We start from the raw sequence: 25037 nt of genomic DNA on the forward strand, positions 1-25037 counted from the left end.
ATATGAACAAGATAGAGAAATAGATAAAACCAATTTTAGCCAATTACAGGTAATGAAAAGAAAATTCCAATCCCTGTGCTCAGATTAAAAATAATTTTAAAAATAAAGGCTAAAAATAATTTATGTGATTTTTGCAGTTTGAACCATGTTTTAAGGGGAGAATGCTGTATACTCAAATGCATTTTTCAATTTACTACTTTGTTTTTTAAAGATTACAATTCATTCTTCCTGTGGTAAACAGAAAATTATGTCTGGGTCATCATGAGCAAACACTGAAATTACAAGCATTTAGAAAAGTCAACTTTTTAAAAATAGAGAATTTACAAAAAGTATTCTTATATTATTTACATTTTTCCCAAATTATAGGCAAGATTTGTAAGCAAGGTTTTAAGATAAATTTTAAAATGGTATTTCTAGAGAAACATTTCATCCATGATTAATAGAACATCGAAAATAAAATAAACTGGTTGGAACACCATCCTTGAAACCACAAAAAGACTGTACCTTTAATTTGGCAAACTACTTTAACCTGTAATTAAACAAAGTGCTCCCAGACAGTAGTAAAATGTCCTTGGCTCTTTGGAGGACTGTAATGACCTGATCAAATATATCAAAGTGATTGGAATGTGAAGAAACCTAGTTGCTTGAATGAGCATGCATTATGAAGAAGAAACAAAGGGACAACATTTGTAAATCAACTCTCTCAGGGTATCACGCTAATCGGAAATTGCTATTACGAGCTCCGTCTCTCACCACGTGTGTTTATTTTGCAGTTACAATACTTATGGTAGTGTACTCCATTGATAATTACTTTGAATTATGAGCTATAACTTTTTCTAGCTAACCACTCAAATTTCTGAGATATTTTCTGCTTTCTGGAATATCTTCTCTGATTGAAGGATCCTGGATGCTGAGTGGCTGTGTACATCCACATCAGGTTTTGGTCCAGTGAATTTTAGGACTTGGCTGAATTCCATATCGAAGGTGCCAGGCACTCCTGAAACTAATATTTGGCTGAGACTAGCTTTTGGGCAAATATTCAAAACTATTTCAGAGAAAACATGTCTGGAAAAACAATTCAGAAGGCCAGAAACATTTTGAGAGATTTGAAAGAGTAGTGACAGTCAACATGAACACAAAGCTGGGTTAAAAAATCAACGTTGTACAATACCAAAACTGTTCAAGAGTATTCTGATTTTTCACGTTAGGACTTTCACTCACGTCAAAGTTCATTATACTTTTTAAAAGAAACTTAAAAGTGCTATAGTATATTGTTTCCTGACATCACCAAAGATTATTTACTAAACTAGAAAACATTCCATCTGGCACTCTTTAGCCTCTGCTACTTTATCTCTGCATCCAAACATGCTTGCACCCCGTCTCTGACACTTGAGTCATTTTATATGGACTTACAAGGATTTTATTAGGAATTACAACTAGGTGTCCTAAGGGACCCAGACAAAAATGGGCATGTAGACTATAAATTACAGAGGCCCCAAGAGTATATGTCATGTAGAAGGAGACACATTTTATGTACACTTAAAAAAACTGATCGAAAACAGGATACGCCAGTTTTATCAGTGTTGGTTTTTTAGGGGTTGTTTTATTTTGTCCTCTAAATAATACAAAAGGGCTCTTTTTCATGCTGAACTTAAACATCTCTGGTCTCTCCCATCTCCAAGTTATTAATATTAAAGAGGAGAGAACATTAACTGGAAATCAAGAGAGGACTATTGAAAATAACTACTTTACAATGAGGCTGTTATTGTGATTCTTCAAAATACTCTCACCACTCTGGTTTGGTTCTCATTATAAACTTACTAAATAGCGAAGTTATTATTAGCTTAGTATTTACACCAATTAAAGGATGTGACCAAGGTTTACTAATTAATGCAGTTTCAAAAAGGAGCTTCGGACTTCCCCAAAATGGCCATATGTTAAAGTTAGCTTAGTATTTAAATTGCTGTAGTTTATTTTTATTGTTTTGGATGAAATTCTGAGGCAACTTAAGATAGTCACTTAAGATTAATTTAGATATGTTCTTAAAAGCATACTTGATAAAGCAAAAATGTGTAGAGAATTATTCATCAAAGTGACACAAGGTCATGTTTGTACCCGATGGATAAATAATTGAAAATAATAGGGGAAAATATTGAAAATAATACTTTCTATGATTGGAAATATTGAATTTAGGACATAAAACAAGTAGCAAAATTGTATGAAATGAGTCCAGTACACCACTTTATCTGTGGATTTCTTTTGTTAGGAAACATCTTAAATATAAGTGTTTCTTTGAGAAGGGGTGATCAGATGTAGTGTGTCATGGCAAAAACAAAACAGGCATTGAGATGTCTGGCTATTACAGCTGAATCATAATATAGATCCATTAATGACTCAGGGCATATCAACTCCCTGGCTTCCTTTTCTTGCTTAAAAATGAAGGGATTTGCCCATTTACAATCTCTCGTCAGCTCCATCTCTAAGATTCTGTGCATGTTTGTAAGCCACACAGAAATATATTTACTCACATAATTAACCTGTGTAATATCTCTTCCTTATCCTACTAATAAGCCAAAGAAGAAAAGGTGCTTTAGAAAAAGAAATGATGTAGATGATACTTCCTTTCCAGTTTATAAGAGAGTAAGAAAATAAATATATAAGTGCGTGTGGAAATCAAATCAAGTATGTTCAAATTAGCAATTTTTCAGTTCTGCGTATGCTAGAAGACATTGTTCTGATTTATATTTCATTCATTTAATGTCTGAAGAAATATGTATTGGGCTCCAACTATAAGACAGAGGAAATACAGGTGGCCCTTAGGTGTATTACGTATACTAGATAAGTAATATGTAAGTAATGATTTGCAACAGACTAAAAGCAAAATGGTTATCTAAAGGAAAGGGAACTGATAATAGGAAGATAAATTCAGTGTAGAAGTGCAGGGTAGGGTTTTGCAGTAGGCTCCTCTTTAGAACTCAACTTTAAGTTCAAACTTGAAACAAGTGAGTTAGATAAAGAAGGCGTAGGCCTCAAAACATCCCAGACAGAGGGAATAGGATAGGCAAAGACTTTCATAATTTCGTACCGCTAGCTCTTATGATCTAAGCTGTTAAATGCACAAGTGAAGTGAAGTTGCTCAGTCGTGTCCGACTCTTTGCGACTACATGGACTATAGCCCACCAGGCTCCTGCGTCAGTCCATGGGATTTTCCAGGCAAGAGTACTGGAGTGGGTTGCCATTTCCTTCTCCAGGGGGATCTTCCCGACCCAGGGATTGAACCCAGGTCTCCCGCATTGTAGGCAGACGCTTTTTACCGTCTGGGCCACCAAGGAAGTCAATGCACATCTAACACACAAATAATGAAAATCTAGAGCAATGATCAAATAAATAGCCACTGGGATTACATTTATAATTATATTGTGTCTAAACTGATTTGTGTGCTGGAACTGAGAAAGCCTTCTGTTAAAATGCTTTCAAAAGAGTACTTGAGCTTCACAGGTAGTTCTAAGATTTTAGCTTTAGTTTTCTAGTTTCAGCATCCAAACATGAGGAGTGTATGTGTAAATATTTAAATAGAATTACAAGTTTCTGGAAAGTCTCAAGATGTTTCTTGGGATGATAAACCAGCAGTTCTCAACCAGCACACTTCATCTGAATCACAGCATTTCTCAATTCCCCTGAGAAGTGTCCATAACTAGAACTGTTCTTGATGCACAAGAGAAAAGTCTATTTATTACACTGAGTGGATGCTTGAGGGCATTAGGGCTTAATTCTCTTGTGGAGTCCCCCATTGGTTATTGCATTTCACAATAAGGATGAACAAAGATTCAAATTAGTTTCTTAATACCAGTATTAGCCTGAAAAATTACTTACTCATAATATTCACCTGTACTAAGTACTCATGCTGATTCTGTAGAAATTTGTTTTCTCACAGTTGTAAATCAATATAAACAGAAAATTAGATGAGACAAATGCCAAATCTGTTTCATATATACATATATACAAGGTCTTCTTGTTTATTCGGAAAAGTTGAAATTGCTATGGCATAAACAGTTCCTGGTTTTTTCCACCCAGTTTTTGATTGCTGAATATATCCAGAGGTCAGGCAGATATACCAACAATAATGAAAACCAGAATACTGATTACTAATCCATAAAGATTGTGTCACCATTTAAAATAACATATGTATTTTTTCACTGATTTCCCACAAGGACACTGTAAACTAATACAGGTATTATTAGACAATTCATGTCACAGATGGAAACAATGAAATTTACAGAGATCAAATGTCTATAAAGTCATGCATATAAGTTTTAAAACCTGAATTTATTACATGTCTTATATAAAACTATGTTGACTTTTACTAATACACTGGATTTCAGTGATTAAATTTGAAAATTAAGTAGGATAGGACATAAGTTTACTTTTTAACTCATTTCTTTGGTCCTATGATTCATATAATAGATTCATACTGATTAACTTATATTTAAATCATGAATAAAAATTTATTCTTAAAAAAAGATGAAATATATAATGTGAATAACCGTGTAAGACAGGAAAAAAAATTCTGGTTCAATACGCCAGTTTCCTTTGACCTTCACACAACAGAATGACCTATTTACTTGCAGGAACACAAATTTTAACTTCTCAGGGAAAAGGGGCTCTATGACATCAACTGCATAAAGCATGTTGATTTCCTGTCAGGGAACAGAGGGGAAAAGGAAGCAACAGACACTGAACAATGAAAGAAGTTGGAAGACCAGAGGAAAGCACTGATCGAAGGAAGGGAGGAGGAGCAGATGGCTTAGGAGGGAGACATGTGGGAATTGGGGGGAAAGGAAGCAATTGGCAAGGAGAGGGCTGAATGCCAAATTTATGAAGGATCTGGAGGACCCTGGGGATCTGGATGGGATGTGAGTCAGCTGCTTTTTACCAAAATATCACACCAACAAGGGAAATCAAAGAAGCCTACAAAGACACACAGGAAGCAGAGAAGGACTGGAAAAAGAACTGATGACATATTGCATTCTAACAATTGTACCTCTTAGCATGGGGAATGGGAGGTGTTAAATCATCTTTTATGTATAACTGAATTTTTCTCCGAACTTCACTAATGATTTTCAAACCTTTAACTTGCTTATGAAAGAAATGATGCAGATACAACTCTTCTATTTAAACCACATTTTACTGATACCCTGTATTGGTGTGTTTTCTCATTCAAATATAAATCAATTACTTTCAACCATCTATAGGGTGACCAGCTGTCTCAGTTTTCTGATAACTAAAGGTTATTTTCCTGGGCCTGGGATTTTCGGTGCTAACACTAGGACAGTTCTCTGCAAACCAGGATCGTCAGTCATCTTATCTAAGTTAAAACCTTAAGAAAAGACCACTAAATGTCCTTGCTCTTCATGCTAAAACATACAGACACTGAAATTTTCCCCACATTTTTCAAAGAAGAATGAATACGATCTTAATACAGGGATATGATAAGTAGATGAAATTGACAATAAAATGGTTTCTGGACTATGGCTTTGATAAGAATAAGTAACATAATGAAAGCATTTCTTTATAATTTATTTTTTTCAACTAAGTACCAAAAAGTCTGTAAGACATATAATATATTTGTAGCAGACTGCTTTGAGGACAGGTAAGAAAAAAATTAAAATTAAAGCACAGCTTATCTCAAAAAATAAGACAAGTCATTTAAAATGCTATGTCACAAAGCCCCAAAGAAGATGGAAACAATATGTATCATTCATCTCTAAATTTTAACTTAAAAATTAAGAGTTTCAAACATGAAAGTCTTTTAAACTCTTCTTTTAAATACTAAAATGACATAATTCTGGGTAAATGACAGTAAAAGGTTATTTGGAAGAAAATTATCTGGAATTTCAGAAATGAGTCCAGGATGTTTACCATCTACACTGTATTGTTACTATTTAGCTTTTACAACATTTTATTGTATTTATATTAAATTGCAAAGCTACTACATCAATATTTTTATTTAATTTCCCATTCCCATTTAATTTCTTATAATTGCTTTATTTTTCTGCAATAACTTTTGATGTGTGTACAGCTGATGAAATTATAATCTAGCTAATCCACAAATTGCACTATTAACTATATAGTCAGTTAAATCATTCTCTGACTCATTCCATTTTAATATAAATCCTTCTTTCCTTAAATGCCAAATGGTGAAGAGTCATTTACCATCCTCTTTAGAAAATCTCCTAATATCTTTTGAGGAAAGACCTTTACTGTCCAGAATAAATGCTTTTAGTTTATTTGAACCTTTAGTTAAATTATAACTGGTTTAGTTGAACTTATTTGATTGAACTTGGCCATTTATAGGTCATCTTTTGTGAACGTACCAAATTTCAAATTTTATAGATCTTTGTTATATTACAGTTGTTATTACTGGACATAATATGGGCTAATTCTCAAATGTATCTAGTTTAGTTTCAAAACCACTATAACCTCCACTGTGTGAACTAATCTCTCCAGACCCTTACAAACTCAAAGACAATATTTCACAGTGGAGACTAAGAGTTGCTGTGATTCTGAGTTGAAATCTGCACTAATAGCAAATTCTCAGAGTCTTTATATATGTGGAAAAATCTATAGAACCTTTAGAAAATGCTGTCAGTAAACAAAAGGCAGGTGTCTCCACAGCCAGTTCAGAGTTAACCAGTGCATTAGTGAAATTTTAGTATTTATGTGACAGGTTTGCTGTGAGGATAAAACGGTCAGTATATATGTATATATATAGTGCTTAGAATGGGGCCTGGCACATAGTAAGTGTGGCATTAAGTGTTTAATGTCAATATCCCCTTCATCATCATCATTATCACCAGCATTAGCCTCCTCCTTGTCTCCATTAAGACACAATTGACAGGTATAAGTGTAACATAATGGAAAGAACATAGCTTATTCACTGAGTTTCAAAGGGGATTAAATGAGATAATATAAAATCTGTGCATGGCAGTGCTCAACATACAATAGCTACTGTTATTACTATAGTAGGGTAGTAAACTGTTGGTGTTCTTATAATAACCAATAATCAGGGACTTCCCTACAGCTCAGATGGTACAGAATCTGCCTGCAATGCAGGAGACCTGGGTTCGATCCCTGAGTCAGGAAGATCCCCTGGACAAGGAAATGGCAACCCACTCCAGTATTCTTGCCTGGAGAATTCCTTGGACAGAAGAGCCTGGCAGGCTACAGTCCATGGGATGGCAAAGAGTCGGACACGACTGAGCAACTAACACACACACACACACACACACACACACACACACACAAGTATTATTGCATCACTGATGCAGTGGACATGAACTTGGGCAAGCTTCGGGTGATAGTGAGGGACAGAGACGCTTGGTATGCTGCAGTCCATGGGCTGACAAAGAGTTGGACACGATTGCGATATTTAACAATAACTATTGTGGGGCTTTCCTGGTGGCTCAGCAGTAAAGAATTCACCTGCAATTCAGGCAACTCAGGTTGAATTTGTGGGTCAGGAAGATCCCCTGGAGGAGGAAATAGCAGCTCACACCAGTATTCTTGCCTGAGAAATCCCATGGACAGAGGTGCCTGGCAGGCTACAGTCCATGGGGTTGCAAAAGAGTGGCACATGACTTAGCAACTAAACAACAGGTACTACTGAATACCTTAAATCATTTAACTTATGAATACATTTGTTTTTATGCTTATAAGTGAATTAAATAAATTTTATTTATATCTTCTGTGAGAGATGGGCTATTTCCTTCTGACATTATGCCTGCCATACCTGTAGCTACCATCAAGAGAATGTTTATTTGTACAGAAACAATAAAAAGATATGGAAAGCATGCCACAGACATTGAACAATTGTGTGACTCTCCCAAAACTAGCATGATTTTAACATACTTATCTTTTTACTAAGGTAACAATATTAAAAGTACCCCAGGTCTACAAATTTAAAATAAATGGCACATTTTTAAATAAGCTTAATACCATTTCACAATATTTTGGCACTAGTAAGTTTCTATTCTCTTTTTACCAATGATGATTCACTCCGTTCAGAAGCTCAAAATCATGCTAACAACTTTTTCTTGGTCTTTTTGGGTCTACTTGTCAGCAACATAATTCTGTAATTGACAATCTTTACACACAGTTATGCCCTTTTGTAGTCTCGGAATTTATCTGCGGTATGTACTTTCAACTGTATTTATCTTTTTCTTTAATTCAAGGGCAATTTTAGTTTTTTTGCTTGAACACAGATTTTTTCCCTCAATATATGGTATTGTTTTCCCCAATCTTATTAATAACATTCTCAGTCTTCCACTCATACAAAATAATCTTGAGGGGCTTCCCTGCTGGATGAGTGATTAAGAATCCTCCTGCTAATGTAGGAGACATGAGTTTGATTCCTGATCCGAGAGGATCCCACATGCTGAGAAGCAACTAAGCCTGCACACCACAATTATTTAGCTTGTGCTCCACTCACTGCAACCACTGAAGTCTGTGCACCCTAGAGCCCACGCTTGGAAACAAGAGAAGCCACCGGAATGAGAGGTCTGCAAGCCACAACAATGAGTAGCCACCACTCACTGCAACTAGAGAAAAGCCCATGCAGCAATAAAGAACCAGCACAGCCAAAAAAAATGAATAATTTTTAAAAAATCTTGAATTTAACTACAATATTTCTAAAACATAGTGAAATAAAAGCAATATATCACTTTTTATAAAGTATATTTAAATGTTCTACAGCAAAAAAAAAAGTCTTAGATACTCTAATTCATTTCTATGGGAAAAATTCATTTATTAATAATAATGGTTATGTCTAAGTTTCAGATATATGGAGTAAATCTATTTAATCCAGCCTTCCCTTCTATTTCTCATTCTCAATATAAATACTCAGGTTTGGGTGGGAGAATACAAGAAAGAAAGAACACTAGAGACAAAAACCATCTAATGCCTCTTTCAAATTATTCTAATAAATACATGCCAAAAAAGTTCTAAAAGATTCTCCTCTCAGGTAGGAAAATAAAATGCTTTTTATATATTCCTGGTTTATAATCATCACAGATCTAAAATCTGGCTTGGAATACTGGTCAGGGTAAAAAGAAATGACTTAGAACATCAAAAAATGCAGGTGCAGTTACAATTCAATTACATATTTTCCTTTTTTGTAGGGTGTGGCTTTGTTCCTACAGCTGGGAGCGTTGTACTTTAAATTTTCAACAAAGAAAGCCACCACATTAAAGAACTCTAGAAATTCCTATAACCAAAACTGTAGCAATAATCATGCAATCTTCATATGCCTTTCATAAAGATAATATGTGCTTTAATCTCCTGTTTGTCTGTACTCAACACATTTGGCAAAGTACTTGGACAACAGAAATGAAAACAATCATTCAAGAACAAAGCTGAGGAAAGAAGAACCACAAAAAATATCTAATAACCAACATCTCTTAAGAATTTACTTTGCATTTTTGAAAAAAAAAAAAGAATTAGAATTAACATCAGGCATTATGTTTCTGTTTTAAGTTTTTGTTTTAATTACTCAATTTTAGTTTGCCTAAGGGAAGAAAATCCAACAAAAACAATTAAGATCTAAATAAGAGCAGTAATTTTGTATACAAACTGCTGATTTTTCATCATTTCCCTGCATGTATAAATGTGCTTTTTTACCTCCAGTGTTTTATCAGTTTAACAGTCATAATTTACACAAAACACACAGATGGTTTTAGAAACAGTAAAAGTTTCAAAATGTTACAACTTCCTGGCATATGGAACACTATCATGGATCATCATGTTGGCAGCATTTAAATTATTTTAAAATTATTTATACATTAACATCTTGGCATTGTTTCATAGTCATAGGTTATTTCAACATTAAAGTGTTTGATTCTTGATAGGAGATGCTTTTTATTCTGATTTTAAGCTAATGTGTGGAGGCATTGGTGCCCTTTATTTACAGGATAGCATCTTCTAGACAGTAAAATGTAAATGAAAATTCTATAATAAAGCACTCTGGCATAAACCACAACATTTCTTCTAGTTTAATATATAATTAATTTAATATATAAAAGGAAGTTCCAAGAATTTTTTAAAAAATAAAATTTACCATAGCAGTTTTACACCTTTTTTGCCACAAAAAATGCATAGATACATATATATGCATACACACAAAACAAAACCTTTAAGATTAACTTAGACTTTCAAAATGTGATGCTACAACACCTTTATGTTTTAACTATTTTATTAGATACAATACAGAAAGAATTGGCTATACAATTTTAATGTGCCTGATTTCAACCTTTCCAATTTCCTTTGAACCAGTTCAGTGAGTTTTAATCCCACTATTAAATTGAGACTGCTATTGTTAAGATCATTAATGACCACCAAGTTGTCAATTCCAATGGTCAATCTCAATCCTTCCATTACCTGATCTACAGGCTGCAACAGACTCAGTCACTGCAACCTCCTTAAAGCACTATCTTCAGTTGACCACCCTTCTGGTTTTCTTCTTTTCTTACTGACTGACTGCTTACTTTCAGTCTCCATTGCTCTTTCTGCCTCTTTTCCCTGAGAGCTAAACACTGGATCTCTTTTCCTTTCTATGTATAATCACTCCCTTGGTGATTTCAGTCTCCTCTTATTTAAGTAATATGTACATGCTGATGATGCCCATATTCATTAAGATAGGCTAATGAGTCTCTACTAAGAAATTCTCTGTGATTTACTACAACAAAAACTTATTTCTCCTTCTTTCTGCATGACCACAGGGGAAGACAGGAGTGTAGGTGGAAAGTTCTGCTACACCTAACTCAGGCACCCAGGCTCTTTGGGTGTCCTGGAACATGTGTCTTCCTTGATTCAGTTCCGCTCAGTCGTGTCCGACTCTTTGCGACCCCATGAACCGCAGCACACCAGGGCTCTCTGTCCATCACCAACTCCCGTAGTCAACCCAGACCCATGTCCTTGGTTGCCACATGGTAAAGAGAAAGTGCTGGAGGCTCACTCTCTAGTATTTAACATCTTTAATTTTCACTCTTAGCTCCTGAAGCTGAACCAGCCAAATGGGTTTGCCCCATAGCAAGGAAACTGAGACGCAGAACCTTTCTTCCGCCCAGAAGGAGGGGAGGACTGCCTGGTAATGAGTACTTGTTTTGTCTACCACAACTCAAATTTTTCTCCAACCTCAACCTCAACTCTGATGTTCTGACTCATGTTTCCAACTGCCCATCTGACGTTTATCCTTGGATATCCAATAAGAATTTCAAAATCACAATGTCTAAAACGGAGCTCCTGATACTTCCCATTTCAAATCTTCTCTTTCTACCATTAATGGCATCTTTGTCAATGGCATCTGGACCTTTTCAGTTACTCAGACCAATGGACTAAGATAACCTTTTCTTTTTCTCACAAGCCACATCCAATCTTTTAGCAAATTCTGTTGGCAATTGCTTCACAGCAGATCCAGAACATAACCTTTCCTCTTCAACTACCTCCTAAGAGAGATTACTGAAAAAGCTCCTACTGTTCTCAGCCATTACCATTCTTTACTGTGTACTCCAGAGAGTGGAGGACTCTTCTGAGAAATCTCTGATGCTTCACACCTTGTTCTGAGGGGAAGTGAAACTATTTACAAGGACTACAAGGTCCTAGATAGTCTGGTTAGATTTTTTTTTTTTCTTAATTTTTTTTGGAGTACAGTTGCTTCACAATGTTATGTTAGTTTCTGCATACAGCACAGTGCACTAGTTACACACACACACACAGTCACTCTTTTTAAGACTCTTTTCCACATAGGCCATTGCAGAGCACAGAGTAGAGTTCCCAGTGCTATATAGTGGGTCCATATTAGTTATCTATTTTATATACAGTAGGTGTATATGTCAACCCCAATCTCCCAGTTTCTCCCTCCCTGCCTTCTCTTACTCATAACCGTAAGTTTTGTTTCTACATTTGTAACTCTATCTCTGTTTTGTAAATAAGTTCATTTGTACCTTTTTTTTTAGACCCCACATATAAATGATATTATATGATATTTGTCCATCTCTGTCTGACTTAATTTCACTCAGTATGACAATCTCCAGGTCCCTTACCTGCCTCCTGAGAAACCTGGATGCAGGACAAGAAGCAATAGTTAGAACTAGACATGGAACAACGGACTGGCTCCAAATTGGGAAAGGAGCACGTCAAGGATGTATATTGTCACCCGGGTTATTTAACTTCTATGCAGAGGACATCATACAAAATGCCAGGCTGGATGAATCATAAGCTGGAATCAAGACTGCAGGGAGAAATATCAACAACCTCAGATATGAAGATGATACAACTTTAATGGCAGGAAGAAGTTCTTGTGGAAGGTGAAAAGACAAGAGTCAAAAAGCTGGCTTAAAACTCAACATTAAAAAACTAAGATCATGGCATCTGGTCCTATCACTTCATGGCAAATAGATGGGGAAAATGTGGAAATAGTGTTAGATTTCATTTTCTTGGGCTCCAAAATCAATGTGGAATGGTGACTGCAACTGAAAAATTAAAAGATACTTGTTATGTGGAAGAATAGCTATGACAAAGCTAGACAGTATATTAAAAAGCAGAGATATTACTTTGTTGACAAAGGTTCATATAGTTAAAGGTATGGTTTTTCCAGTAGCCACATATGGATATGAGAGTTGGACCATAAAGAAGGCTGAGTGCCAAAGAATTGATGCTTTTAAACTATAATGCTGGAGAAGACTCTTGAGAATCCCTTGGACAGCAAGGAGATCAAATCAGTCAGTTCTGAAGGAAATCAATCCTGAATATTCATTGGAAGGACTGATGCTGAAGCTGAAGCTCCAATACTTTGGCCACCTGATGTGAAGATCTGACTCAATGAAAAAACCCTGATGCTGGGAAAAATTGAGGGCAAGAGGAGAAGTGGGGGACAGAAGATGAGACGGTTGGATGGCAGCACTGACTCAATGGACATGAGTTTGAACAAACATAGGGAGATAGTGATTGACAGAGAAGCCTGGCATCCTGCAGTTCATGGGTCTCAAAGAGTCGGACACAACTGAGCTACTGAATGACAACAGCAACCATTTTGCTATTTCGTTCTTTTTTATGACTAGTTGCCATCCTTGATGCCATCTCCTACAAATCTCCCTTTGCTCATTCTGCTCCATCCACAATGACTATTCTGCATTTTGTTTTGAATGTTAGAGTTACATCCTGACTTAGGGTCTTTGAACTTAACTATTTTGTCTGAGCACTATCTCTTTATCCCTCCTTTAGTTTTTTTCACATCTTCATATAAAACATTTCTTGTCCTCTATTAATATTTAAAATTGAAATTCTACCCCAATCCTAATTAATCTGTCTACCACATCATTATTTTTATAGGACTTATTATAGTCTAATACACTACATCGTATGCTATCTATTATGGTTTTACCTGTATAATTAATCACAGAATATAGCTTCAGAAGGGCATTGCCAGATTTCTGTTAATGCTGCATCTCCAATGCTGAGAAATTTAGCATTAATTTGTATTAAACACAAACAGGAGACAGCTGAGGAGGAGATAGATAATAATGATGTTAATGAGTTTGAATTATTAGGGAGGGAAATAGAAATTACAGGTAAGAGTCATCAAATGACTTAAAATATATTTTTAAAGGGAAAATTTATCTTAATTTTCCATAAGTCTAAAAGGAATCTGTTATCAATAACAAAAGGAGCATTTGGCCCTAAACTCTATTCCCCTGTGTTCTTGATTCTTTTTCCCCAAATCAGTGTTTCCGCATATGAGACATCAGAAGCCACTTTGCTATGTGGCTTTTCAGCATCTCATAAAAGTAGAGCTATGTCCTTCTCACACTAATTCCTAAAATTAAATCATTTGAGAAGCTCATGCTAATTCAGATCAGTGCAGGAAAAAAAAAAATGTTTGTTTTACTTTAAGGTCTCTAAATCCTTGTCCACCACAACTCTCTCTCTCTCTATTTTTTTTTTCCACCACTTAATTTTCATACTGATCTGCTAACTAGTGGTTTAGACACAGTACAAGCATTTATTAGGATTACGTGGTCCTATACGATTATTATAACTTTTTTCTTCAACATTAGCAAAGACCTTTGCTTTACACACACATTTTCCTGGGAAACTTTATATCTTGGTCCATAAATTCACAAGGAGATCAAACCAGTCAATCCAAAATGAAATCAATCCTGAGCATTCATTAAATGGCTGATGATGAAGCTGAAGCTCCAATGCTTTGGCCACCTGATGCGAAGAGCTGACTCATTAGAAAAGACCCTGATGCTGGGAAAGATTGAAGGCAGAAGGAGAAGTGGACAACAGAGGACAGAGGATGAGATGGTTGGATGGTATCGCTGACTCAATGGACATGAGTTTGAACAAGCTCCCAGAGATGGTGAAGAACAGGGAAGCCTTGTGCTGCAGTCAATGGGGTCACAAAGAATCGGCCATGACTGAGCGACTGAACAACAGCAACATCAACAACAACAAAAAAAACAGTAAAGGAGAATATCGTGCAGTCATAGAATCAACGAGAGTTCAGTTACTTAGGTACTTTGGTCAATTCCTTGTAAGACAGAAAAAGCAAAGAAGTCTCATAGAATTGCTGTTAACAAGAAAAAAAATGCATCATTACTTATTACAGATAGCTTACTTCTCTACTCACATCACAGTAGAAATTCAAAATCCAATAATCTGGTCACATTATTTTATTTTGCAATGAGGCCAATCCATCATAACCATCATTCAGAAAAAGATTTTACCTTTCAGAAATGACATCAAACTCTATAGAACACAAAAGCAATTTAAAAAGGAGAAAGATAAAAATTCTGAAGTGACTTAAGCTTCTTTCTGGAAATTATACTGTATTTCTGAATTCTATTTATAATATTTTGCTATAACATCTAGAAATGAGATATGACCAGAGTTACTAAAATAATTATGTCATACATAAAAGTGTTAACTCTCAGACAGTGAAATCATAGTTTTCTTTTACTGAGTAGCAAACTAAACAACATGTATATTCCTTTTGTTTTTATGTCAATACAGGGAGAATGAAAACATTTCTTTTAAAGAAGCATTGAAAATGAGAGCTGTTGCAGTCCTGTGTTTAAAAGAATCCACGTTTTTCTCTTTTTCTTTGTTGGAGATGCATACAGTTAGATTTATAAATGTTCCCCACTGCTGAATTAAATACTCACAGTTATTCTTTCATCTTTATCATCCAATGGAGAGCCATCTTTCTTCCATGAAATGGTGGGCTCAGGATGGCCTCGTGGGGGCTGGCATTCCATCACTGCAGGCTCTCCCACGGCCACCATGACATCGGAAGGGTTTTGTCTGAAGTCATCCCGTAGTACTGTAGGAACAAGATTAAATCATTACACTCAATGGTGATATATACAGCTCTTATCTCTGAACTTCACAAAGGAGATATTTATTATAGTAAACAACTACTAACAGCTATCTCAATACATCCTGGAAAATCTATATCTACTTACAGACGTATGCAGTTTAATAATGATATCTGGCCTTACACACACAATGGGGATAATTTGATATTCTTCATAGGCCAGTGGGCAAGTGTTTTCTGCTGCCTGGTGCCCTGACAGCATCTGGCTTATCTCTTCTTTGCATTTTTTCTCTGACTACTGCCCACATTTTCTCATCCATATACTAATGAATATAATTGAATCCTCCTTTTACTTACATGACACATTGGGGTGATGCTTTCTATTATTAAATGAATACATATACATGCAAGCAAAAATATTAAAGTAAAATATACTTCCAACATGGATTTGATTGAGGTATTTTAAAGATATTTCAAACTAGTGTATTAGAGTATCTAATCACTACAATTTAAATATGCCCATTATAAAAACTTTAGACATATTTGCAAAATTACTAAATTAAAAATACTGTGTGTGTTTCCATTATCACTGAGTGAGGGGCAATGTTAAAAGGCAGCAATGATGACACCGGCATTGCTACCAACAATGTCATTTTGTATATTCTGTATTTGTCAGTTTTTGTGGATTTGGTAGGGGGTACATATTAATAATAGAAGAAAACAACAAAAGCAGAAAGACTACAGATCTCTTAAGGAAAATCTGAAACATCAAGGGAGCATTCCACCCAAAGGCACAATAAATGATAAAAATGGCAGAGACCTAGTAGATGCTGAAGGGGTCAAGAAGAGATGGCAAGAATACATGGAAGAAGTATACAAAAAAGATCTTAATGAACCAGATTACTATGGTGGTGTGATTAGTCACCCAGAGCCAGACATTCTGGAGTGAGAAGTCAAGTGAGCCTTAAGAAGTACTGCTGTTAATAAAGCTACTGAATGTGATCAAATTCCAGCAGAGCTATTCAAATCCTGAAAGGATGATGCCATCAAGGTTTTGCATTCATTATGTCAGCAAATCTGGAAGAAACAGCAGTGGCCACAGGACTGGAAAAGGTCAATTCTCATCCCAGTTCCCAAGAAGGGTAGTACTGAAGAATGTGCTAACCAGTGGACAATCACACTCATCTACCATGCTAGTAAGGTCATACTTAAAATCTTGCATGTTAGGCTTCAGCATTATGTGAACCAAGAACTTCCAGATGTCCAACCTGGGTGTAAAAAAGGAAAAGGAACTAGAGATCAAATTGCCAACATTCACTGGATTATAGAGAAAGCAAGGGAAATTCAGAAAAACATCTATCTCTGTTTTATTGACTACGCTAAAGCCTTTGACTGTGTGGATCATGACAAACTAGAGAGATGGGAATACCTGTCTCCTGAGAAACCTTGTATGTGGGGCAAGAAGCAACAGTTAGAACCCTGTATGGAACAATTGATTGGTTCAAGATGGAGAAAAGAGTACGGGGCTGTCTGTTGTCACCAAGTTTGTTTAACCTATATGCTGAGCCCATCATGAGAAATGCTGGGCTGGATGAGTTACAAGTTGGAATCAAGATAGGCAGGAGAAACATCAACAACCTCAGATATGCAGATTATACCACTCTAACGGCAGAAAGCAAAGGGGAACTAAAGAGTCTAAACAAAAGGAATTAAAGATGAGGGTGAAGGAAGAGAGTGAAAGAGCAGGCTTAAGACTAAATATTAAAAAACTAAGATCATGGCATCCGGCCTCATTGCTACTGCTAAGTCACTTCAGTCATGTCCGACTCTGTGCGACCCCATAGACAGCAGCCTACCAGGCTCCTCTGTCCCTGGGATTCTCCAGGCAAGAACACTGGAGCGGGTTGCCATTCCTTCTCCAAGGCATAAAAGTAAAAAGTGAAAGTGAAGTCGCTCAGTCGTGTCCAACTCTTAGCGACCCCATGGACTGCAGCCCACCAGGCTCCTCCGTCCATGGGATTTTCCAGGCAAGAGTACTGGAGTGGGGTGCCATTGCCTTCTGGCCCCATTACTGCATGGCAAATAGAAGGGGAAAAGGTGGAAGTAGTGACAAATTTCCTCTTCTTGGGCTCCAAGATCACTGAGGACGGTGACTGCAGAAGACAATTGCTTCTTGGTAGGAAAGCGATGACAAACCTAGACTGTGTTGAAAAGCAGACACATTACTCTGCCGACAAAGGTCTGCATTGTCAAGGCTATGGTCTTCCCAGTGGTCATGAACGGTTGTGAGAGTTGGACTGTAAAGAAGCCAGAACACCAAAGAATCGATGCTTTCGAACTGTGGAGCTGGAGAAGACTCCTGAAAGTCCTTTGGACAGCAAGGAGATCAAACCAATCAATCTTAAGGAAGATCAACCCTGAATATTCACTGGAAGGACTGATACTGAAGCTGAAGTTCCAGTATTTTGGTCATCTGATGTGAACAGATGACTCATTGGAAAAAGTCCCTGATGCTGGGAAAGATTGAGGGCAGAAGGAGAGAAGAGAGCATCAGAAGATGAGATGGCTGGAAGGCATCTCTGATGCAGTGAACATGAACTTGTACAAACTCTAGGAGATGATGAGGGACAGGGAGGCCTGGCATGCTGCAGTCCACGGGGCCACAAAGTCGGACATGACTGGGTGACTAAACAACAACAGCAACATATTATTTTATTTAATTCTCAAACCTGCACAGAATGAGAGATATTATTAACATCATTTATATTACTAAAGATAGTTTTTAGAAGAGGAAACTGTTCATACTATAAGCTCAAATGGATATTAATATAATACTAACAAACTCTGAAACAGCATTATTCAGTTTGCAATTATTGGAATAAAATGTGGAAATTAAACATGTATTTGAGAGAGAGTTAATATGGTATAACTGTCCTCATTATCTTACTAACATCAAGAAATCCTAATTTTTTGGCATTAGTCTGAAATCACAGCTCTGCTGCTTACAGGGTAGGAAATCTCAAACAGATTACTTAACACTTCGTTTCCATATTTACAAAGCAGGCATGCAGATGCCCTCTTCAATGATAAGTCCAAAAATGTTAGCTACCTTTCTCCCATTTTCCCCCCAGTGTGTAATAAAGTGACTAATTTTAGTAGTTTAACCTGATACTCAAAATGTTCATTAGTATGTTAACTGCATAGATTTGAAGTGATAAATATTATTTATCCTTAAAAATTTATTGAATTAAATATCTGATACTACAATTCTGGTACTAGAATGAATGTCTTTCCATTTCAATGGCATTTTAAAATATTTTCATGGATGAAGTACTACAATGAAAAAAAACCTATGATTTCAAAAGTCACCCTTAAATTTTGGTTTCAAGCCTCAAATAAGCTTAGAGGCTTACAAAATCCTAATACTTGACTCTTGTAGTTCTCTACTTTTCCTTCCTTGATGCCAGCTAACTGTGTGCATACAGCTGAGTAAGCCATAATATTCACTCAAACAAAACCATTATTTTCATCTATATATTAAGAAAACCTGGGCACAGTAGAACAATATTAACACTTGGAAAATAACACTTTAAGAAGGAGACCTGTGTCTCCATCTTTGGAAAGACGAGTAAAAGGAAAAAGGAAATATGATCACACCACACTGTTATAAGTCTAACTTCAGTAGACACAATATTTATTAATTGTAATAAAATATCTATTACATAGACACAAAGATAAACCATGTTGAACTGAAACTTGCAGCTACTGTTAGCACATTATAAATGAACAGAGTACAAAGACTTCCACCATTGATGAACTTATATTACTATTATGTGTAAAGATGTGCCACAAATAAAATGTAAGGTTTATTAAAAAAGCAAATGAATTGACCTTAACAAACAGTATGTGCTTTTGCTGAATCACACTATTAAATCGAAGATAACACTTCTGAAAATATTTAAAACTCTTGATACATGCAAAAGTAACATAATTTTCAAATAAAAATAAATAGTTTGTACAACTTTTCTGCTTGGTAAGCTAAAAACCAATTTAGTAACACTATATCTTATTTACAAATTGAGATCATATCTCAAATAAACCAATGAATAACAAAATGTCTTTCAAAAATATCAAAGATCTAAGTCAGATAAATCTTTTTTTTTTTCCATTTACTATGTTATTTGGGTTTTTATAGTATATAATGAAAAGCTAACAAAATATAATCCATTAAAGATCGTTGCTTAGATAATGCTCATGTAATTATTTTTGCAGCTGTAAAACATAAAACTCCAGCATTGCCTATGGCTACAGCCAACACTACATAAAGTTATGAAATTAAGTTTTTTTCTCTCTTCTATAAAAGCAACTTTTCTTCTTACTTGCCATGAACATTTCCTTTTGGGAGGGAAAAAAGTACATGTCACATTATAAAATTATATGAACTTTTAGTTAAATTATCCAATTTTCTTAATTAATGTGTGTATTTAAGTGATTAAAATAAAAACTGAATTCAAATGATTGGCAATATCCTGGCAGAAAAACCAATCATATCCATGAGTAAAATCAAAACTAGATATTTTTTAAAAATCACCTTTTATTCTCTAACTTCTCTAGTGACTGAAGTATATATTTTCAAATGTTTTTTGACTTGAATAGTACGAAATTTTAAAATATGGAACTAACTTTTGAAAACAAGATTTAATATCAATTTAAATATTAAAAGAGAGCAAATAGCATATATAATAGATTCAAGTAGATATCACTTAAAAAACTGTTAAATCCCAGTGCCATCTAGTATTATATTTCTTCCATATTTATCTAATTGTTTTATGTTTACAGGTTGGTACATGCCATTTGGCTCAACTCCTTTTCATTTTCCTTCATTCAATTAAATTGGAAAACAAACAAACAAACAAACATATGCTTCACTGAATCTTTGACTCTCGGGAAACTTTTTGGTCTAAAAAGAATGATCATTTAAATTATTCTTTAAACCAAAATAAAACAAAATATATAATCATTTTGTTTTTGAAAAGCCATACATCACATATCAATAACCCTAGATATGCAGATGACACCACCCTTATGGCAGAAAGTGAAGAAGAACCAAAGAGCCTCTTGATGAAAGTGAAAGAGGAGAGTGAAAAAGCTGGCTTAAAACTCAACATTCAGAAAACTAAGATCATGGCATCTGGTCCCATCACTTCATGGGAAATAGATGGGGAAACAGTGGAAACAGTGTCAGACTTTATTTTGGGGGGGTCCAAAATCACTGCAGATGGCAACTGCAGCCATGAAATTAAAAGACACTCCTTGGAAGGAATGTTATAACCAACCTAGACAGCACATTAAAAAGCAGAGACATTACTTTGCCAACAAAGGTCCATCTAGTCAAGGCTATGGTTTTTCCAGTAGTCATGTATGGATGTGAGAGTTGGACTATAAAGAAAGCTGAGTGCCAGAGAATTGATGCTTTTGAACTGTGGTGTTTGAAGAAGACTCCTGAGAGTCCCATGGACTGCAAGGAGATCCAACCAGTCCATCCTAAAGGAGATCAGCCCTGGGTGTTAATTGGAAGGACTGATGTTGAGGCTAAAACTCTAATACTTTGGCTACCTGATGCAAAGAGCTGACTCACTGGAAAAGACCCTGATGCTGGGAAAAGATTGAAGGCAAGAGGAGAAGGGAACGACAGAGGATGAGATGGTTGGATGGCATCATCGACTCGATGGACATGGGTTTGGGTGGACTCCAGGAATTGGTGATGGGTAGGGAGGCCAGGCATGCTGTGGTTCATGGGGTTGCAAAGAGTCGGACACGACTGAGTGACTGAACTGAACTGAACTGAACTGCACATCAATTGTAATGCAGTTCTCAGATTAACTGAATATGTTTTCAGAAAAGGATTCTAAAATTCAGTGGTGATTTGGCAACCTATTTGGCTAATACTGAAAAGACATGTGGCAAAGTGAAAAAATAAAGTCAAATAGAAACTTTAAGTATCATGGAGATTTTAATATTTGCAACACACACATTGTGGGAAATCTTAGAACTGAATGAAGCATAAAATAACAGAAAGGGCAGTGGTCTTTGATAACATGTAATTCATATCGCAATTAGAGGCAACTGAGTCCCAACTTTGTCACTAGCCTGTGTTATTTGTCAGGAAGAGACCAAAACAGAACATTTGCATCCTGATTTTCAAGGCAGTTCTCTTTTTAAAATGTTGTACTTGTCACCATTTTACTGTAAAATGAAATTTTCCTGTCTAATCTATTTGCAGCAAATCCACTTCATTATTACAGAAGGTTTGATTTACCAGTGATTGTATATCAGTGCACTGCAGTCTCATGACTACCCGATTTTGTTGAGGTTCAAATGCTCCTAAAATTAATTTTGTTTCCTAATCATGTGGTGAACAGCTGTGAACTGTAATACTCTGGTTACATAAATCTCAGAATCTTGGTGTAGTTAGGGGACTAAGAGATGTGGAATCCAAACTTCTTCTTTTAGAAATTAATCATCTAAGCCTCCTCAGGAGGAAAGAAGCTCATCACATAAATAATAATAATAATGATAATGTTAGCAGTATAATAATAATGTTAGCAATGAGTGACATTTATTGGACACTTACTATATAAGGAACCATGCCAGGTATCCACTTATTTAATCCTCATACCAAAGCTATCAAAAAGTGACCTTATTAGTTTTGTTTTATGAATAAGGAATTTGTAAAGACAGGAGCAGAGTCTATCAAGGACACTTTTCAATCAACTTGATTATATCTAGTCTTAATAGCATGTGCACAATTCCAAATACATAGCTATAATGAATACTTAGGCCTTTTCCCTTTAGAACCGAAGTTGCATGAGAAATATCCTGCTTGACACTTAAACAAACGGCTACCTCTGAACATATTCTGCATTTTTGTATTTTCTCAGACTTCTCCACGTTTGGAAGAGGCCACTGCATATTTTCTGTAGCACACTGAGAATTAGAAATCATTCAGAAGACATGTGTCGCACTTTTACTACATATGTTATGCTTTTATTCTTCTATTTCAACAACAAAATGATTGCAAAAGCTGCATGATAATATGCATTTTAATTAAATATGGACATTTTAATTAGAAGTGAGTGTCTTGGGAAAAGCAGAGGAAGATAATATGCAGTCCTGGGAATTTGTCTTTCTATTTAAAAAGACTACTTTGTCAGTGAAATGAAGCCTCACAGCAAATAGGAGTAAGCTGTTGACAGGGGAAAGAAAAAAAAAAAATGAATGAAACCCTTAAAAATAGGGCATAGTTGAGGAGAAAATAAATGAGGAAGTATATTCCCAAAGAGGACAACTTCAAGGATGCTCAGAGACAGCCTGCCTGGGTTACAATGTACCACTTCAATTGCTTTCAAAATCACTCATTGCTTATCTTGTCTTTAACTGGCAGAGATTATATTATAGATTATAGATACTTTTTATAGTATATTATAGATACTTTTATCTATCTATCTAAATGCCTAGTTAACACAAGTAAATGGTACTTAATTTTAAAATAACTATCATTCCCTTTTTAACACATTTGTACTGAGCACATAATTTGTGCTTGGCATCTGTGCTAAGCTTTTATGAAAATTGGCATAGGTTTTGTATTTTTCTTGCAGTGCAGTTTACATAAATGGTGAAGTAGGTCAAGAAACAACATTAATCTTAACCTTGTCAGGAAATGGTAATACAATAAGATTTACTGCAGGTTACTTTGTACTCAGATATATCCTTTAGGATCCAGCTATGGAAGTGTATCAACAATGCTTTTATAACTATTTGCATTCTTATTTTTTAAGCTCACAACATTACCCAGAAGAGCAAAGTGTTATCTGGGGTACAAAAGTTTTTAAAACTCCTTAACATTTCTCAAAATAAAATCATAATTCCAAACTTATAGAAAAGCATGACTGTACAGAAAGATATATTAACCAATTGAAAAAACTAAAATGATAACATATAGAATAATCTTTCATGAAGTATTATCTTTATAGCATCATATTCTAAAGCTAAAGCATTTTATTTTTAAAATCATGCATGTACACATCAATTCTGTATAAAGTTATGATTTAGTCATGATTGTTTCCTAAAGGGTGCACATTTACTTTTAAAATCTGAATATATATCTATGAATGCTCTTCAATAATTACATCATCTCCCACTTGTGATTTTTATAGCATGCAACTTTATTTTGAAACCTTAAATTATGCTTTGCTTAAGATCCTGGAAGAAAATATGCTGTTTAAAGCACTTATTTTCCCAACTACTGAAGCTTTTATAGCAGTACTTAAATAAAAAAGTGTACATTCTGAAAAAGTAACATAGTAAGGATGGATGTCAAGTATCACTCAGTCTTAACTAGCAATGAATACAGAGCCCTGCAAATAGAGAAGTTAGTACCAAAATGAAAGTAATTAATAGTAATGTATTATGTTTTTCTTGGTTCTTTAAGAAGAATTATTGGAGTATACTTCTTTTACAATATTGTGTTAATTTCTACTCTACAGCAAAGTGAATATATGTATGTATGTGTATATATACATATCCCTTCTTTTTTGGACTTCCTTCCCATTTAGGTCACCACAGAACACTGAGTAGGGTTCCCTGAGCTATACAGCAGGTTCTCATTAGTTATCTATTTTATACACAGTATCAGTAGTGTTTATATGTCCAAACCAATGGTTTTTGTTTTAAACAACATGCAATGGAGCAACAGGCTTAAACACAGCTGTATGCCTCTGTGCTCTGCTGGGTAGCAGCAATGAGGACAAGCCATCCTTGCTCTTTTAAAAATCACAGCTAGAATTCCGGGTTGGGTCCAAGCTTACACTACATTCCCATTCTGCAGAAACATGGGCAGCAAAATGATGACACTTCCTAGGAAAAGTCCTCATGGCTCATTGCAGTCATTGCTTTCTGGTTTCATTATTCTACTTCGGGACTCATGTGTGCTTCAAGAGGCACCCTAGAGTTTATTACACTGGCACCAAGTCATCAGGACAGAGAGGAGGGAAGTTTGGCATACTCAACTTACATTACATACTCGACTTAAATTAAACCCGTGATGCATTCCAGGGAAAGGTGTATGTACCTCAATAAGTATCAACATTTAAACAGTTAATATTCAACAGACTTGCTATCTGGGAGATTATTAAAAAATGAACTGCCAGAGTTAGGTTGCTAAAATCGTATGTTCTCATTTAAAGATGTCAGTAGCTTACTAGATGTTTGAATTTTACACACTTTCAACTATAATCTAAATGGATTTATTAATGAAAAGTGCAGCATTTGTAAAACACCATTTGTAGATAGCACTTATTTGGGAGTCAAAAAAACAGAAGTCAGGAATTTCAGAGTAACCACATGTATCCTGCTACTAGCCCACAAATTTAATTCACAATGGCTCAGTTATTTCTATACAAAACAGAGAATTTTACACCCTATCTTGTTAGGGTTATTACAAAGACTAATTATTTAGTGTTTATACAGGACTTGCCATTTATATAGTGCATTACATCTGCAAAGAAGTATTACTATTACTCACTATGTAAGGAATTGCCAAATTTCTCAGCTGCCAGTACAAATGGAAAGGAGGACAAAGAATGCCATTGAGGAGGGTTTCTAA

General features: G+C 35.4%; 1 protein-coding gene across 11 annotated transcripts in view; it reads right to left on the bottom strand.

The window, feature by feature from the left end:
• ROBO1 (roundabout guidance receptor 1) overlaps positions 1–25037 on the bottom strand; it is a 1292504-nt gene that overhangs the window by 133654 nt on the left and 1133813 nt on the right. For all 11 annotated transcript variants that reach the window (XM_027550537.1, XM_027550771.1, XM_027550936.1 and 8 more), the window contains one exon: positions 15222–15379. In XM_027550537.1, coding sequence (XP_027406338.1) covers positions 15222–15379 — 158 coding nt within the window. The remainder of the gene's footprint in view (positions 1–15221; positions 15380–25037) is intronic.

This window comes from Bos indicus x Bos taurus, chromosome 1 (assembly GCF_003369695.1).
Source record: "Bos indicus x Bos taurus breed Angus x Brahman F1 hybrid chromosome 1, Bos_hybrid_MaternalHap_v2.0, whole genome shotgun sequence".
NCBI lineage: Eukaryota > Metazoa > Chordata > Mammalia > Artiodactyla > Bovidae > Bos > Bos indicus x Bos taurus.